General features: G+C 46.0%; 1 protein-coding gene across 2 annotated transcripts in view; it reads left to right on the top strand.

Annotated features, from left to right (window-relative positions):
- Positions 1–17,252, top strand: part of LOC146181784 (uncharacterized) — a 397,304-nt gene that overhangs the window by 252,917 nt on the left and 127,135 nt on the right. For both annotated transcript variants that reach the window (XM_084576789.1, XM_084576790.1), the window contains one exon: positions 11,541–11,736. In XM_084576789.1, the coding sequence (XP_084432915.1) occupies positions 11,623–11,736 (114 nt within the window). In that variant the 5' untranslated portion in view covers positions 11,541–11,622. The remainder of the gene's footprint in view (positions 1–11,540; positions 11,737–17,252) is intronic.

Raw genomic sequence — 17,252 nt, 5'->3', positions numbered from 1 at the left:
AGAACCTTTCAGACAGTACACCCCGCTCGCCCACCGAACCAACGACTACGACTAAGGGATGACTAATGTGAATAAAGAAAAAAAGAAATAAAACGATGAAATGGGGTCCCACTGGCTCGAAGGATTATTCCCAAATCCCTCGTTATTTCTAGCGGGGCACAAGAATGCACTACCGTCAAGAGTGTTTTGTTTCTTTAGGTGGCCCCCTCGCCGCGTGCCGGTGGTTCTTGCGAAATTAGACAGAAACCAACTGGAAAAGGGCCGGGATAGATGGAGAGGGAGGTATTTAACTATAATGGTTTCTCGTTGTTTCCACACGCGCGCGCGCGCGCTCGCGTGTTTGTAGTACGTCCTCAGAGAGAGAGACACTTGTTTTCACATCTGCGGCTTTTGCCCGACCGCTTCTATGTTTCCGGAGAGACCTTGTTTGCCAGCGACTCACACAAACGAATGGGCAAAAGGAAAAGAAGGGGGCCAGCGGGAATGCAGCAATACCGGAGGGCGCGAGATAGACGGGAAACAAGCTTCGTTGTGTCTTCCACTACATCGTGGCACAGGCCGTCATAACCCGGCTCGGCGCCGCCGTCGACGACATCGCGTTCGCTCCCCCCTGTGGATTAACGGTGCATTTAGCGAGCAAACGAAATGCCTCTCTCATCCCCTGGCCCGATCTTCTCTATTTCGTTTCCTTTTTTTCTCTTGTTTCGAATAGGGCACTTCTCGTCTCTCCCTATCTGACGACGGAGAATAGGACGCGGGTTCCGCGTTTTGTTTGTAGGTGTGAGCCTGTGACACCCTGTCTTCCTTTTTTTTTTTAGCCGCTTCTCCCACTTCGCGTCGTGGCTGCAGTGCCGTTTCGACCCGCTGAAAATTCGTGAAGTGTCGTCAACTCGTTGGCTGTTGTGGGGCGCAGAGAGGAATAGCTCTCGCGGGGAATGCCGATGCTCGCTTTTTAAAGGTCAGTTTTGCGACTAAATGTAGTACGTTTCGCCTTTCGACGAGGCTTCTCAAAATGCATTCGAAATGGATTTTGGGTTTGCCGTCAGCTCACTCGTTTAATGGTCTTTGCTTTATTTCAGATTCTCCTGCAGGCATCTAAAATATCATAGATAATCTATGACAGTGCAGGGCATTGATGGAATGTGCATGACATTGTATGATAAAACCTGCATGTGGTTCATCCGCGTCGCCGTCGGGGCCGTTGTTGTCGGTGTGACCGGGCGAAAGCGAGTCACGCGTCAAAGAAAATTTCTGAGAAGAAGAAAAGGTCATGGCTCTTCTTTCCCTCCTTATGAGTACTCTTTTGCCCTGAGAAAAATAGAGTGCTTTGTACCTGAACATACATACATACATACATACATACATACATACATACATACATACATACATACATACATACATACATACATACATACATACATACATACATACATACATACATACATACATACATACATACATACATACATACATACATACATACATACATACATACATACATACATACATACATACATACATACATACATACATACATACATACATACATACATACATACATACATACATACATACATACATACATACATACATACATACATACATACGTAAATGCATACATCAAATTTTTTACCTCAATATATCGCAAAAACGCTTAAGTAATGCGCTCGAAAATCGCATCAGAGTATCGTAATCGCCCTTAGATCTTTTTTTTTCAGTTGGGCATGGTTACTGTAGTTATTCAAGGCCTAACCGGCAGTTCTTTTTTTTTTTTTTAAAGAACACGACATACACAGCTTAGATTCGGCTTAGGTTTGAGGATTGATGAACTGATTGATTGAAAATCCTTCATTTGGAGGAGAAGGAACAATGCCTCTTTGGGGGGAAACGGGGAGCGAATGTTAGTCACAACCCAAAGTCTGAGTCAGTGTTCAGCCCATTTTGCGGTGGATGGACCCGATCACAATGGCATTAGCCGGCACAGCTACACCACCCTGATCAGACTTTTGCCTCCCATAGTATCGAATAGGAGCTGTGTGTCGGTATGCATGAGCAGCACGGTACGGCAGTGTGTGTGCTGGAGGGACTGTATGACTAATCTTTAATACACGCTGACAACCCATTGAAACAGATCAGATGGCACGCAGGTGGTGCTCTGCACCACACTTCATCGAAACATAGCCGAGTAGTCATTAGAGAGATTTTGCATACCGTGATCCGCGATCCGCCACCGTGACCCTCTACCGCTCGTGGGCGGGGCGACTCAAGCTGATTGGTTCCGATACGGCAGGTCAATGTGCCGACATCAAGCATGTGGCGCCATCTATCGGCATCAAAGTGATCTGGGCATGCGCAATCACGGCCGGTCTCGAGGGAGAGAGCGCTTCTCTTCTCTTACGGCCTCTCCAATGGGGTCTGTTTCAACCGCCCGCCGCGCCTCGGTGGGGTCGCCACCGCCCCACTGCTGCTCCTCCGCTACAGCCGTTCACGCGCAAGAGAAACGCGCGCTCGCTTTTAGATTCGCCCTCGTCAGTTGCAACTGGCAGGTCCTGACATTTCGCCCCTTATGGTTTATACAAGGTCCGTCATCAACATCGAACATTTATCGTGTACGAAGAATAAAATAGTCAACAATCCGCTCACGCGCGCGCTCCTTCGTCAGTGCGTCCGTGCACGGTCGAATGAAGCTTCGGGTACACTTTAACATTTTTTACCTCTAAGTTTTGTACAAAAATAAATTTACCAGGCTATGCAATCTGCCTTTGAATGTTTTAAGCAGGTGCAGCGCAACCTGACGTGAGTGCATGGTGAACTGTTGGGTGGAGATTCTGTCAACCGCTACCGTTTTCGTTTAGATCAGAAGGCACCGGCAAAAATTCATGGCGCGTCTCAGATTCAGAGTAAATAACAAAAATTTACTCATATAGTAAAAATTTCACTTGTCTAGTGTGACTGGGGTGTTCTAGCTTCGTTCAAAACGTATCAGTCGGTTGAAAGACCGAAGATGTATATGTAGTCTCGCGACTACTTTTAATCCATGAAATGGGCATAAACAGTTAAGCAGAATCGAAAAAAGCAGCAAAAAATAAAAAAAGTTTCCTTCAAAGTTACACATTGCACTATATATTCATCAATTCATCAAAATGCGACCTGCGTCTAGAAAATTCAGGCTCAAAATCTTCTTGCACGGTTTGTGCACATAAGGAGTTGGCCTTTCGGTCTTCTCTGTCACTTTCCTGGTATAACTAATTGAGAAGAATTCTGAGAAATTTTTCAAATATCAAAGAAACGGACCTAATAACATAGCTGTTGTCAATTCCTTTCTGGCAACTCAGTGTTGAGTTCTGAAATGCTGACTGAATCAGGATCTTAAGTACTTCGAGAACATTTGTGTGTAGTAGGTGCACGGCAGCTTTTTCGAAAAAAAAAAAAAAGGTTTGTCCAATAGGGCAACAAGCTCTGCTTTCGGATAATGCAGTACACTAGAACATTGTCCTCGTAGAAGAGCGTACTACATGGGGCTGCTGCTTTCGCTAGTTTCAAGAAGAATAGCGCGAGCGTCAGACCCGAAGTTGATTAACTAAACGATATATCCAGCGACGTAAGGTGAACCGGAATATGTGACAGTGGAAAATGGGATGGTAGGAGATGCCATCACTTCCTTCCGTGCCTTGATTTTGCTCTCAGATGAAACGTCCGTCTTGACAATGTAGTCATGTATAGTCGTGTGCCGCCAGCTGTTACGGCCCTCGCATCTGTCATATGTCATTCCCTTCCGCACATTAACCTTACTTTCCCGAAGAGAGCCTCAATGTTGTCGCTATACAAGGCTTGACATGAGTCTTCAGTGAGAGTGTCCTTCTTTAACGCTTTAGAAGCTTCTTGCATACTTTCGATATAGCAGGGGAACTCATTTGTAAGTCACTGCATCGAGTATCACCATCATTTATTGGCCTTTTTTTACCACTTCGAGCACAAGTGGTGTCATGAATGTCAACCATTTTTTGTTTTCATATTAAGCATAATATCATGTAAGAAGTTCATTAAAACAATGTTTATTTGCAAAATTAAAATAATGTTTATAATACCACACATTGCCAAGTATATGAATTGTAATAACACTTAAAACTCAACCCTACAACGTTTACTTTGACTGTTATACTAATACTTCATGTCATGCAAGCACTTTGCAATTTACATTACATTTTTATGAAATTATTTTCATCTTCGGTGCTACCTGAATGGTTTCGCATCTAGCGCTGAAAGACGGTTTTGCTGTTGCAGACGAGTTGCTGTCATGTTAGCCTTGAAGAAGCTTCGATGTGATCACTACTCATTCAGTTTTCTTTTTGTTCCCATTCGTGTACGGGCTTGGGAAAAATTCGGATTAAAATGAACAAAAGTAGCTACCATGCCGCAATGTATGCCCTGCTTGTCGAACGTTTGCTGAACGACAGTGTTTTTTATATCCGTTCACGTGTGGTATGTTGACGACATGCCGCTGCAGCATCTACCTTCTGTGCTTTTTAATTTCGGGGCTGCACTCACCACGAAACTCGCGAGCGACAACACGAAACCAGGCAAAAACCACTCGCCGCCGCTGAAGCAGACGCGGAGCGAACAGTGAGCAGGTCGCGCCCCTTGCGGTGGCGGAGAGCGTAGCTCAAGGAGAAAAGTTCCCATTGTTCCCGCAGCGATTGAGAAGGCCGTAAGAAAGAGCGCGCGCCCTCTCCCCCGAGACCGGCCGTGGCGCAATGTAAAGCGAGGTGGCGGATCACGGTAGCGGATCGCGGATCACGGTGTGCTTAATCTCTCTATTACTACTACTAACAGCCGCCGCCGGAAGTACTTGAGAGGAGGAGGAGGAGGAAGATGAGGCGGAAAGGCAGGGAGGTTAACCAGTAAAAGAAACCGGTTTGCTACCCTGCACTGGGGGAAATGGGTGAGTGGACATAAAAGTTGCCAGAAAGGGATGGGTGAAGTTAGTACAGTCACATCACAGACATGTCACATCACGTCACAGTCATATCACGTAACATAACAGCAATATATACTTGAAAGTATGACTGTGACTTCAAGCAGTAGGAGTTCCACATGCCATAAAGCTTAGTCCTGCCATGTGACCTGGCAAGCTGCATGTTGCATACGTACTTGAACGGCGCCTGGGAGTTTCCGAGGAACGGGCGTGATGCTATTGGGCGGCAATAATGTTTCAAGACGATTTTCGTATTCCTTGGACTGAGGGTGAGCGTGGATGTTTTGAGCTCGCGCGTGTGTTTGAGAGACTATGCATGCTTGCTTGTGTGCGAAGAATTACTTTGTAGATATTTATAGTTATTTATTACTCCTTTAATACCGCTGGTGGAAAACCGTTCCTATATTTATCCGAAAATTTGAAAGCATCTAAAAACGGGAAAACTATTTAAAACTAGAGCAGAACAGCAAACAATACATATAGAGCCAAAATAAAAGAGACTGTACAAAATGGCTTGTTCTTTAAGTAAACTTTATATAGTTAGAAATGAAGGAAGCCTTTGGCTAGAAATGCTGCGGCTTGGGACACGTTTCGTCTTTCCGGCTCGCTAATTCCTGACGGCTAGCTTCATATCTATAGCTTTACTCCTACTTTCTATCCCCTCCCTGATCCCCTCTGCTTATAACGGCGGAGGACAACTCGCATAAATAAGAAAAACAACAACATGTGACTCGCCTTGAAGCTGTCTTTTCACGGTGGGCAAAACGGGAAGCTTGGGGAAATCGAGGTACGAACAAAACTAGTGAGACAGAAAAAAAAAAGAAGAAAAAAGCTGACTTTGCGACGAGAGTTCAGTCGGTACATCGCGCTTTCCGAGATCCCTCTGGGGGAAAATGGGGAGGCTCGGCTCTCTAGGTTCAACTTGCCGCCACCGCGCCGACAGGCGCGTTAAATATTTTTGCTCTTCATCCCCAACTTCTACGCGCCGCTCGTTTTCGACCCCGTATAGTGCAGCGCAGTCTGGCGTCGTAGCATTTCTACGAACTCTAAGCCTCTCCCGAGTGCCTAGTGCTCCAGTTTAGCGCTTAGACCGACATCTACTCCTGGCGCTATTTTTTTTCCTATTTTTGCCTCCGTCAACTCGTGTTCATAGCTCCCCTGTACCATACTTTCATCGTGACGCATTATTCCGGTCTTTCTCGCGAAGCCGAGCCGTCGGTAAATACACGGATGAGGAGAGCTCCATCGTAGTCGAGATGCAAGCGCGCGTCGCGCGGGTTGGTCGCTACGCTCGGAGCGCATATCTCTGTGTACACAAAGTCGATGGGGAAACAACGCTTTTAGCGCGTCGCTGCTGGCTTGTTGTTTCTCGTTGTAGAGAGACCACAACCGTGTTGTAGGCGCACGTGTCCTCCAACAGCGCAGCTCCTGCTTTCTTCGTACCACTCTGTACACTTTAACACGCCTGCGAAGCGTTAAGCAAGACCAGCTTAGTTGCGCTACGACAGAGGGCGCTAGCATCATCTTACGGGTGCTTTTTTTTTTTTTCCAGTTCGTTGTTATCGCTCCTTAGTTCAGTTCGGAATGAGAGAAGAGAGGAAGGTTTCGGTGACGGCGTTCGCTTCATGTATATTTGTTTTGTTGTTCTCTCTGGTTGTGGTGGTGGTTTGTGCAGCTCTGCTCTGACGGGATTGGGCGGAAGAGAAACTGCGTCGCTCGCGCGATCCTCAAATGTTTACTTCGACGCAGCTACGTGCGCTCTCTGCCCCCCCCCCCCCCCCCCCCCCCTCATTTTTTTTTTTCGAGCAAAGTAGGGTTTATGCAGGAATCGCGGGATGAAGACTCGGGAAACCGCCAACTCTCATTCCCCATTCTGGTTGGAAAATAACTTCTTCCATCTCCCCTGTCCCCTATTTATCTTTCCCCCGTCGACTGCACAAGTCTACCACTATTTCCTTGCTCTGTTTTACGTGCCTATTTTCGGCCCGGTGATATAAACGTCGTAGAGGAGTTTGCCGCATTATTGTGTTCCAGTAGTTGACAACCGTTAGGATGCGTTTACTCTCGTTAATGCTAAGCAATTGGTGTGCTGCTTTCGTTCTCCGTAAGCCCCACCCTTCTGCCAGTAGGTTTTACTCAATCGAAGTTTGGCGCAGTGTAGGGTCCCACTGCATATTTTCTGGTTAGTGACTATGGGGCCACTTGGCTAGCTTCGCACTATTGGGGCCCTCATAGATTTTCTCTCGAACTTCCACTAATCTAGTCGCTTTTTCGTCACTGTTTCTTCGCATATAATGATCGCAATGGGTCCTGGTTGGTAGGCTTGAGTTGTTTCAGTTGACTTGGTGTCAGTACGGGGATTAACCGAATAATAAAACGTTGAAAGAGCGCTGAATGCGAAAAAAAAAAGTGTTTTGGAAAGATATAACAGTTACACATAGGTATAGTGAAAATGTAGCTAGAACATCAACTATATATCGTCGTGTAAAAAAACAAAATGTGATAAGCACGGGTTGACGACTCTCAAGTCCCGTTGCCCCTTTTTACGGCCTGTCTGCTTCATTGGTGTCAATATTTGTGGCGTATGCTTCATTAGTTGCCGTGTACTCACTCTTAACATAAACAAAATTTAGTCTGTCGTGTTAGAGAGAGAGAGAGAGAAAAAGAGAGAAAGAGGGAGAGAAACAACTTTTAATGCCAAAAGAGTAATCATTAAGGCATGTCAACCTGGCGTAGCGTGGCTTAAAGCGTGACATATTACAGAACTGTAGCTTACGAGCGTGAACACCACCATAATTTTGTAACCCTATGGATCAAACGGGTTGATTCGCAAGCGTGTGCTAGAGGCACGTCTAGTTAAATGTCAGCTGTTCTAATGCTTCATCTGCAAGATGGGTTAACTTTTTTTGAGGAACGGCCAATGGTAGAGATTTACGTCCGCATTAAAATTTGCAGAGGTTTGCCCAGTTAAACCCGGACCTCTTCAATACTACCAGTTGCGATACTTCCAATAGGGCCCATGTATAAAAAAACGGCGATTTTGATTGGCGGCCATCAAGAAACAGCGTCTAAATTGTTGGTAAATGCACAACCACCATGGAAAATAAAATTAGTTGAAGACTTCCAGTAGCAAATATTTTTAACAATAACAGCCATATAGTTAGTGAAGATGGAAAGTGAGAGAAATGTGATTTTCAAAAGGCAATTACTGCAATAGCAAAATGCTTTTATTTACTGCTTCCAGATGGAGCGACAAGTTTCCAAGTCACTTTTTGAAGCGGTTTTGCAACTAGTATGATTCAAAAGCTCTATTTAAACCTAGTTATTCGTGCGTGAGCTCTGTTATGTATGGTTAAACGGTCACACTGGCTTTTCTTCTCTATGCGGAGCCGATTATACATTCTCTACGATGGATGCTGCGTTTCGGTGACCTATATCGGCCGGATGATCAGACACCCTGACGCCTACGCTGAAGCATTGATGCACTGGGACCCGCATGCACCTCATACATGGCGAGACCGAACAACCATGTGAAGGCGACGCAGTTGTTAAAGCCCCCGCCTAACCATGTGGTATCGTCAGTGTCCACAATCGGCACGATCGCTCGGTGGCTCCTGGTAGTGCTAGGTAGTGCACAAGGAGAATGAAGAAGAAGGAAGTGGCGTGGACAGGAGCGCCTGCGCTACGTCCGATCCGGCAGCTGAAGGTCAAACACGGAAGGAAATGACCCTGGCAGTTGCAGTGCGACCAGTAGCGCTACGCCCTAAATTATGATCGCGATGTGACAGTAATTTTATACTGGTACATCTTAATCTCCTTGTTTTCAAGGTAAACGACCCAAATTCTCAGAGCTGAAGGTTCATGCTTTATTGCTAAAAACGATCTCACTATATTCTCGGGGTGTATTCAAAGTTATGTATCTGTACCGCGTCCTATAGATGTAGGTCACTGTGGCAGTATTCAGTTCGCCGTCCCTACTAACATACCATTACGCCCGACGTTGTAGTCATAATTGCTTTCAACCCACTATCGCCGGTTGTTGTCATTGTATTAGTATCCTTTTTTTTTCTTCTTTCAACTGGGGCGCCTTAATATTTTCTTAAGAATTTATTCAGCAAAGTCAAAGCATATGCGCGTTGGCTTGACGTTGCTTTTATAGGCGTGATAGCTGCGAATGGTATTCAAGCATGAGCGACGTCCACGCAGTTAAGACAACTGCGTGGACGTCCCTATGCCCTATGCCCTAATATGCCCTAATTGAAAAGCCTCGCATACACCTGCAAACTTTACTGCCGATAACAGCCGTTAGAGGAAGGGTTACAGATGCAATTCAGAGAATGGGCGTCTTACTGTGCACACACAGCAAGGCCGTGAGCTCTGGGTGACAGTGCCTTGCCGTGTAGACGCTCTTGAAGCCTGAGACAGGCAGAGCTTCGCTACCGGGAGACAGAGCATGCGATACACCTTTCGCAGTCACCTCTGACCGCTATGAACGAGCTGATAAAAACTTGCAGACTTCTTTGCCATTTATAGTTTAATTTAAATTTATCTGTATGAGCTACAAATCTTATCTGGCTACAGTGCCCATGCCCTGAAGCATTTTTTTGAAGCTGAGCAAAGCGATGTAACTCAGGGTGCAGTGGATGAATGAATGAATGAATGAATGAATGAATGAATGAATGAATGAAGGAAGGAAGGAAGGAAGGAAGGAAGGAAGGAAGGAAAGAAGGAAGGAAGGAAGGAAGGAAGGAAGGAAGGAAGGAAGGAAGGAAGGAAGCAAGCAAGCAAGGAAGGAAGGAAGGAAGGAAGGAAGCAAGGAAGGAAGGAAGGAACGAAGCAAGCAAGCAAGCAAGCAAGCAAGCAAGGAAGGAAGGAAGGAAGGAAGGAAGGAAGGAAGGAAGGAAGGAAGGAAGGAAGGAAGGAAGGAAGGAAGGAAGGAAGGAAGGAAGGAAGGAAGGAATTATTTATTGTTACGCATTAATTAATATAAGGAAAGGGAAACACCTGTAGATCATTTTCTCTAGCGTAAAAGCGTGCGGAGTGAGTCTCCAGTAGGGGTCGTTTCATTTATTTTGTGGTTAACAGAGTTTTACTTAATACATTCTCTTGTGTGGAGTTTGTTAGTGTCTCAACAAGTAGCGCCTTAAGTGCGCAGGCACGCACGTGCTGTCTGTATATAGAGGCTGCCAACACTATACTTCGTCTCCCGTTTTTCGCTCACTGCATCACCTCTTCTCCCACCAGGCCTTATATTCTTTTCGTCCACTTTGTTTAGTTCTCAACGAACGCGCTCGCACGTTTGTTTGCTCCGAAGCAGCGGCAGCATCACGACACCCGGGGACGTCTCCCGAGCGGAGAAGGAGACAGCAAGAGGGGAGAAAGGGTATTGTGTGTGTACGCGGGTTAATTGCGGAGAGTTATTAATATTAATCAAGTCTCGCGGCCCGCGTGGTGCCGCGCTGACTTCGCGCGCAGAAGGCGTTAACGATCTGTCGCGTGGGGAAATTTTTCTCGCTGCGAACAGCGCGGGAGTCTTTCGAGTCCTTCCTTCTTCGCACCACTCACTACCCTCCCTTCTTTCATAAACTCTTACGACTGCTACTTGTCGACTTCGCAGCCACTGGAGACACTTTCTCTTGAATACGCCGAGTCTGTGAAAGTACTGCGCCCGAAACAGAAAGTATGTGTCCCAACTTGTCAGACGGTATGCTTCACTAGCGAGGTGCCGGTGCGTTGTGGTTTTTCCAGAGCAGGGCGCGGCACGATGTACAGCGTTTGTGGGTTGAACAGTTTTATAGGTCGCGCCGTCCGAGGATAATTGTTGCAGCGAAAATAACCGTTTTCGCATTTTAACACTTTGCCTTCAACAAGCCCGCCGCCAAGTAACCTCGCGAAATTTGCGATATCTTTGATGTGGTACTGTCAGCTTCCCTGTTTCACGCGCTAGAGTATTTGAGCGTTGTAACAAAGCGCGTACTGCCACGGCTACCGTTTGCCAAAGCTGACCACGTAGTGTGCTTTGTTAGTGTGCAAGCGCAGGTTTCTCCTAGGGTACGCGCCAGATGGCGCCTGGTTGCCGACTAACTATGGATATTCCCACCGCCTTCGGACCATAGAGCATGCGCAGTGCAAGCGCGTACTACGCAGTAAGCTGTAATACCAGCGGTACGCACTATGCTAAACAGAGTTATAGCGTGGCGCAATACGGGATCTCCTGCTACAATACGCTACCACGCGATCCACTGCGCATGAGCAAATCGTCTTAAATGCGCAAGATGGCGCCACTTGCTGCACGGCGGCGCGCATGCCTGCCACACCGAGACTGACCAGCACGCATGCACTGGTGGCTCTCGGTAACGGACCACGTTTTGCGATAGTCTCTAATGCCTCTGCTGTTCACTGGATGACGTGAATGTTAGCTTGACCACACCCACACTCATCAGTTAGTGTTATGTTTATCAGCTTGCGATCTGATGTGGTGGCACTAGGCTAGAAGCAACGCAGTCTCTACTGAGATGTAAGCGAATACTTGTAATGTCATGCTTTTTTTTTTCTCTTGGCGTAGGTACTGATCCGTCGATTCGCACCTTACCTGGGTCGGTAATAAGCCTTTAGCACGGGCGTGCACGCAAGGAGGAGACCCGGCGATGACGTGGTACGACCTCTCTTCATTCGCCGACCACCGGGAACACCTACTGGAGGAGGCCTTCGGAGCACTTTCGCCTGACGAGTTGAACATACTTACTCCTGTAGAGCTGCAGGTATGCTGGCTGGTAAATTTACTGTATATTGAAATAATGTAGTTTAGAATTGTACACATTACTTCATTTTTTTTTACTGCCGCTTCAATCATCTGCAATGACATCACAAAGTCAAGCTGACATGAATAACTTTGTAGGGAAAAGCCTTTGTTTTGAGCTCATAGGAGGCCTGAAACAGTGTACGCGACACAATGATTCATTAAACCCATTGGTGGAAAGCTACTAAATCTTCCGTCCAAAGGGATTTTATTGAGCTGCAGTGAAAAATGAATTGTGGGGATACGCCAATGCCCACTGCGACGATTTAGAACCATTGTTCCTGAGATGATGCAGGCATAGTGACTGTATTTCTTTTTCTCTTTGTCCAGCTTAAAGTAAATGGAGTCTTGTTCCCTTCACCCAGTTTAAATCATATAACACTGTACAAGCGCCCAAAAGGAAGCCTTATTTTATACTTAGGCGATATGGTGTCTCTTCCAGCTGCCTCTGAATCGCCGATGAACAGCACTGGACGCATATGTATTGGTGACGATATACAGACGTAGTGGTTTTGACGATGTTGACTGTACTTGTACTAATGAGGAGGAGGAAGACGGTCATGTATAGTAAAAATGCGATCAAAGCAATGCAATTGAGAAGTGAGAAATGAGAAGAGCAGCGCGCTAAGGGCCGTATAGTGGCCTGATTTTGATTGTCAAAGCAGAGCCCGTTATAGAGAGAGTTAGGATAGCGCGATCCGTTTCATCGGCCGTCTAGCGCGCACGCGCTGACAGGCGTGCGCGTTGCTGACCAGCATCTGGCGCCGCCTGGTGACCCTACGGTTACCTGCGCATGCGCAGTGGCTCCTCAGCGGAACTGTTCGTGGAAGAGGGTGTAGATTGCGCTGTGCTGCGTATCTAATATGCATCTGTCTGGTTTGAGAGTCTTTGCCTTCTCCTATTAGCAGTTCATTGTTTGCAGCTATGAGCTTGAGGTTGTGATGTCCGCTAGTGGCTTGAGTACATGTAGCGCTCACTATTGATTTTTTTTTTTCATTGTAACTGAAAATACGGGCAACCCTTAGTTGATATCCAAGGAATCCCTTCTGTGACTGTCGCAGGTTGTGAGGAGAATAGAAGTAATAGCAATAATTTATCAATCTTCTTTTTGTCATCAAAATTTTCTCATCAAAAACTTCAAGGAATGTTTGTCTATTGGATCATGTTATGATGGGATTGTATTTTTAATGGCGTAAAAAATAAAAAAGCTGGGCATTGTCACGTAGCAGTTTGGTTTAAGAATAGGAAGGTTTCATTTGGCGTGATGAGGACTGTAAAAAAAAAAAAAACGCAAACAGTATACCCATAAGCGGCTGGAGCTGATCTTGAGCTGCTTTACTAGGGACACCAGCCTCACGACGAGAAGTCGTGGAGCTTGTGTTGTTGCAAACGTAGTAATACTTACTGCTTACGAAGAAAGAAAAAACTTGTTGACTAGCAAAATGTTTGGAGACTCGCATATTCTGACAAAAAAAAGCATATAACTATATTTTGTGATATTATTGAAGACTAAAATGTCTTGAAGATACATGTTTTGAGTCACTCTCTCAGAAACAAGTACTCAAACTTGGCGAACTTCTCATGCCAAACATCCCGGTCAACAAAAAGAAAAAAAAAAGTTCTACTCTGAAGTGCCGTACCTCGGTAAATCCTGAGCAGTTTAAATGAAAACTTGTGTGCTAAACTGCAGGCAGTACGGAATGATTCACTGCTTTCGGACAGGTCCGGAAAGCAGTGAATCTCATCGGCAAGGCGGAAACTTATAGTTTAGACTGGCACCTGTCGATATTGCGGGATGGGCGGAGCAAGAATCCTTTTCCAAACTAAACATACAACGAATTGACGTCATCATTATGGGGCAAAAGCTGCAGGTTTCGACCATAGTCAAGTGTGGATGTAACGAAATCCCGAAACACCGTCGCAGCCAAATAGTGTCAGTATGAGACAAGGACAGCACATTTTGCGCCATGCGTACCGCGATGCTCCGTGTTGATAGGTGCTGTGCGAAGTTTAAAAGTACTCCTCATACGGCTGACGAATTACCGGACTCCAAAACTGAAGTGTAGTCTCTCTAAAGCGAACTGAATGACGTGACTTCTTCAGCAGCGGCAGGAGTTGTTTAAAATGGAATGTTTTCATGTGCGCTATGGTTAATATCGAATGTTTTGAACATGCGCGGTAAGGAAAACGTGAACGAGGATGTGGCCGTATTACGCGACGATATAGGTTTATGATATTTAGTTTTTAATTTTGATCGTCGGGTAACTCGACCCCGATTTAGCATATGGTAACGCATCAGTGCAGCAGCGCATTCTCCCGCATAGATTAAGCCTGAAGATGTTCCGCCATCACATTGGCTCATAATCTTCAAATGATAGGGGACTGCACTGAAAAACACTTATCACGTTGACCCCTTTTTTCCCTTCTTCTTTAGGCTCTCCTGTTTTGCCATTGTGGGTAATATAGGCAAAAAGCGCTCCCGATGTTATGCTGAGGATAAACCGGTTTGCCGCTCCCCTTTTTCACATCTACAAGGGGTGGCTCACATAATTAACGTTGCCCTAAATGCAGCAGGATCCTACACCTACGCAATATGCCATCTTTGCGTGCAGGTGAACCACGTGTTTGAGTGTTCCTGTTAAGCGTGATTGGCAGTGTACGTACTCGGTGGACATGCTGCGAAGCCTGTAATTATTTATGGAATTGGTTTCAGCATTTAAGCAAGGCGTTAAGACGGTAGGAAAGTCTAATTCTAAAGTTAAAGCTCAGCTACTTTGGTCATCTGATGAGAAGAGAGGACTCGCTGGAGAAAGATTTGATGTTGGGAAAAGTTGAGGGTCACCGGAGAAGGGGTAGGCAGCGAACGCGATGGTTAGATGGCATCCTCGAGGCGCTGAAAATGAAGTTATGTGATGTTAGGAAGATAGTGAGAGACCGGAAAGCGTGGCGGGACATGGTCCATAGGGTCACGAAGAGGCGGACACGACTGAACTGAACTGAACTGAATGTTCGATCGACAAGAGTGCTTAAGAAAACGAGAGGGGGATGATGTTGTCACACTTTTTAACCTGGAAGGCGTTAGCATCATATATATGTATAAATAAATACCAAGCCGCCGCGATGGGTCTTCCATGTCCTAAACCCAGAAATGAGCCCACTACAAAGCAGCAGTGAGGTCCTACCTGATTAGGAGATTTCAGGTCCCATCTGATCAGAAGATTTCAGGACCGGTGGCTTAAGAGACAACCCTTGTTCGTAAATGAGGGCTTTCGCTTTGCCCTGAAGAAGGTCGGACCACCGACTGAAACCATGGGTAAATAAACGGAAGCCGCTAAAGGTGCGGCCACCTTTCTTCGCGAATATGAAATTATGCAGTATATTTGAGAGGACACGAATAACGTAGTCTGTTATACCGTATGTCCCAAGTAAATTATACAACTCCTCTTAAATGTACAAGGTACCCTAGCCCTGAGCAAGAAATTGAAGGTTGTTGAGAGTCGCATGGCCTAGCCTGCAGCACTACTGACCTGAAGAACCGATTGTCAATTCAGAAGGTGTAGGTCGTCTTGATAGGCAGGCAGATGTTTGCACCAGGCGCCTGTACACGTCAAATAGATTTTACTGGTCTTAAAAGATAACACGCGCAATAAAAAAATACAAGGGTTCAACGCTGCTGAACCAAATATTGAGCGAAAGCATTAGCTGCGGGTGACCGAGCGTTCTTCTTCTCTTTTTCTTCTTCCTCAGCCCACATATAAAGCTCCTCTTTAACGAAGCCGTATGAATGTGCCTTAGTGGCCTATAGGGGTAACGTGAATGCCAGGGTCCCAGCAAGCTGATTCTGACATAACCGTCCCGTGTGAAGCGAGAGACCCAAATTGGCAGCTCCTGACAACTGAGCCGCGGCTCCGACCGCGCCACGCCGACCGCTTAAGTTGGGAGCCCATATTTTGTGTCACGTGGGGTGTAACGTCACAGCGTCACGCGGGTAAGACGTGGCTACCGTCGAGCTACGCTGACCGCTCGAGTTGGTAGCCTAGCTTTCACACTAGTGTCACGTGAGTTGTGACGTCACAGCGTCACGTGGGTAGCTACCGCCGCGCCACGCTGAAGGCTCGAAACCTAGAGTAGTATTGAATTCGCAATAAAACGCTTCCACAAAAGAGTGGTGCTATTTTAGCGTCTCAAGATGGTACTCGGAGATGAAAATTAGCTTTTTTGTATAGCCCACTTTCCGGCGGAGCTTCCCGTGTGCACCAGGGGACAGATATGCGCCATCAATTGGTCACGGGGCAGCCTTCTTTTAATGCCACTAAACAAAGCTAGCTGCCTAAATGGTACGTTGAAGGGACACTGACTAAAATATGTCACGAGATTATGGTGGAAATGAAAAGACCTTGATTCATGTAGTACAGGTCGAGCACTACAATATCAAAGAAAATAAAATGTATGATTTCAATTTGTCATTGAAAATCTCATAAAACAACTGAGGCGCTAGGTCGCGGAGAAACCCTATAAATTTCGATTTACTACCCCACGTGACTACATCTCAGCAAGATATCGCCGATTTGCGTAAGTGCACACTACTCTTTTTTCATCTTCGAGTGCTTGTCCAGTGCGCCCTTGAATAAAAACCACCCCTCCTTTCGCATCGTGGAGGCATATTTTTTCGTCTTTTGCCACTAGATGGCGCCACAGGGTTTTGAATTCTGTCGATGAAGCGATGATAGTGCCCACTAAAACTTTCGTCGACGAGGCGTACGTTATTGTGCCCTAACAGCCTCGAGTGTGAAAACTGACAAAGACGCTACTCCATGCTAAAAATGTCCGATTACTGTCTGGCGAATGAAGTATTTATTTTCTGTGCGTCTTTTTTGACGACTCGTCATCGCCGTCGCTGCTCGGTAAAAGTTTTCTACAGTGTTTCTAACAAAATCACTGTGGAGAGGAACATTTTAGGCAACAATCTTTTCATTGCGCCGAAAAAAATTCGATGCCTAAATTATAGTGTTCTGTCCCTTTAAAGCAAACACGCAAACACTGCAGCGGGGTGTTTTTCAAGGTGATCTACAACTCCTGAACTGCTAGTTTTTTTTTTTTCTCAACGGAAGAATTTAAAGAGTTATCTAATTAGCCTGGAATAATCAAATAATTTTGAAGATCGACAGGATGCCGTACACTAAGCAACGCGACTCTGAACAGCCCTCATTTGGTTTCACTCGGCGAGGGCACTTCGTCATTTTTTTTTGGTTTGATTTGGTTTATGGGGTTTAACATGGGAAATTTAAAGAAGCTGAGGCTAGAGAGACAACCTGGGAATTTCCGGAAATTCTGACCCGCTGAGGCTCGTTAACATGCACTGACATCGCACAGCACGAGGCCGTCTCACTTTTCGCCTCCATCGAAAAGCTGTTGCCGCGGCCGGGATTCGATCCGACATCCTTTTTTTAATTTTATTTATACTTACCCTCAAGGCCA

This window comes from Amblyomma maculatum, chromosome 8 (assembly GCF_055883805.1).
Source record: "Amblyomma maculatum isolate TAMU_Amacu chromosome 8, ASM5588380v1, whole genome shotgun sequence".
NCBI classification, from domain to species: Eukaryota; Metazoa; Arthropoda; class Arachnida; order Ixodida; family Ixodidae; genus Amblyomma; species Amblyomma maculatum.
This window is presented reverse-complemented; position numbering and strand designations above follow the sequence as displayed.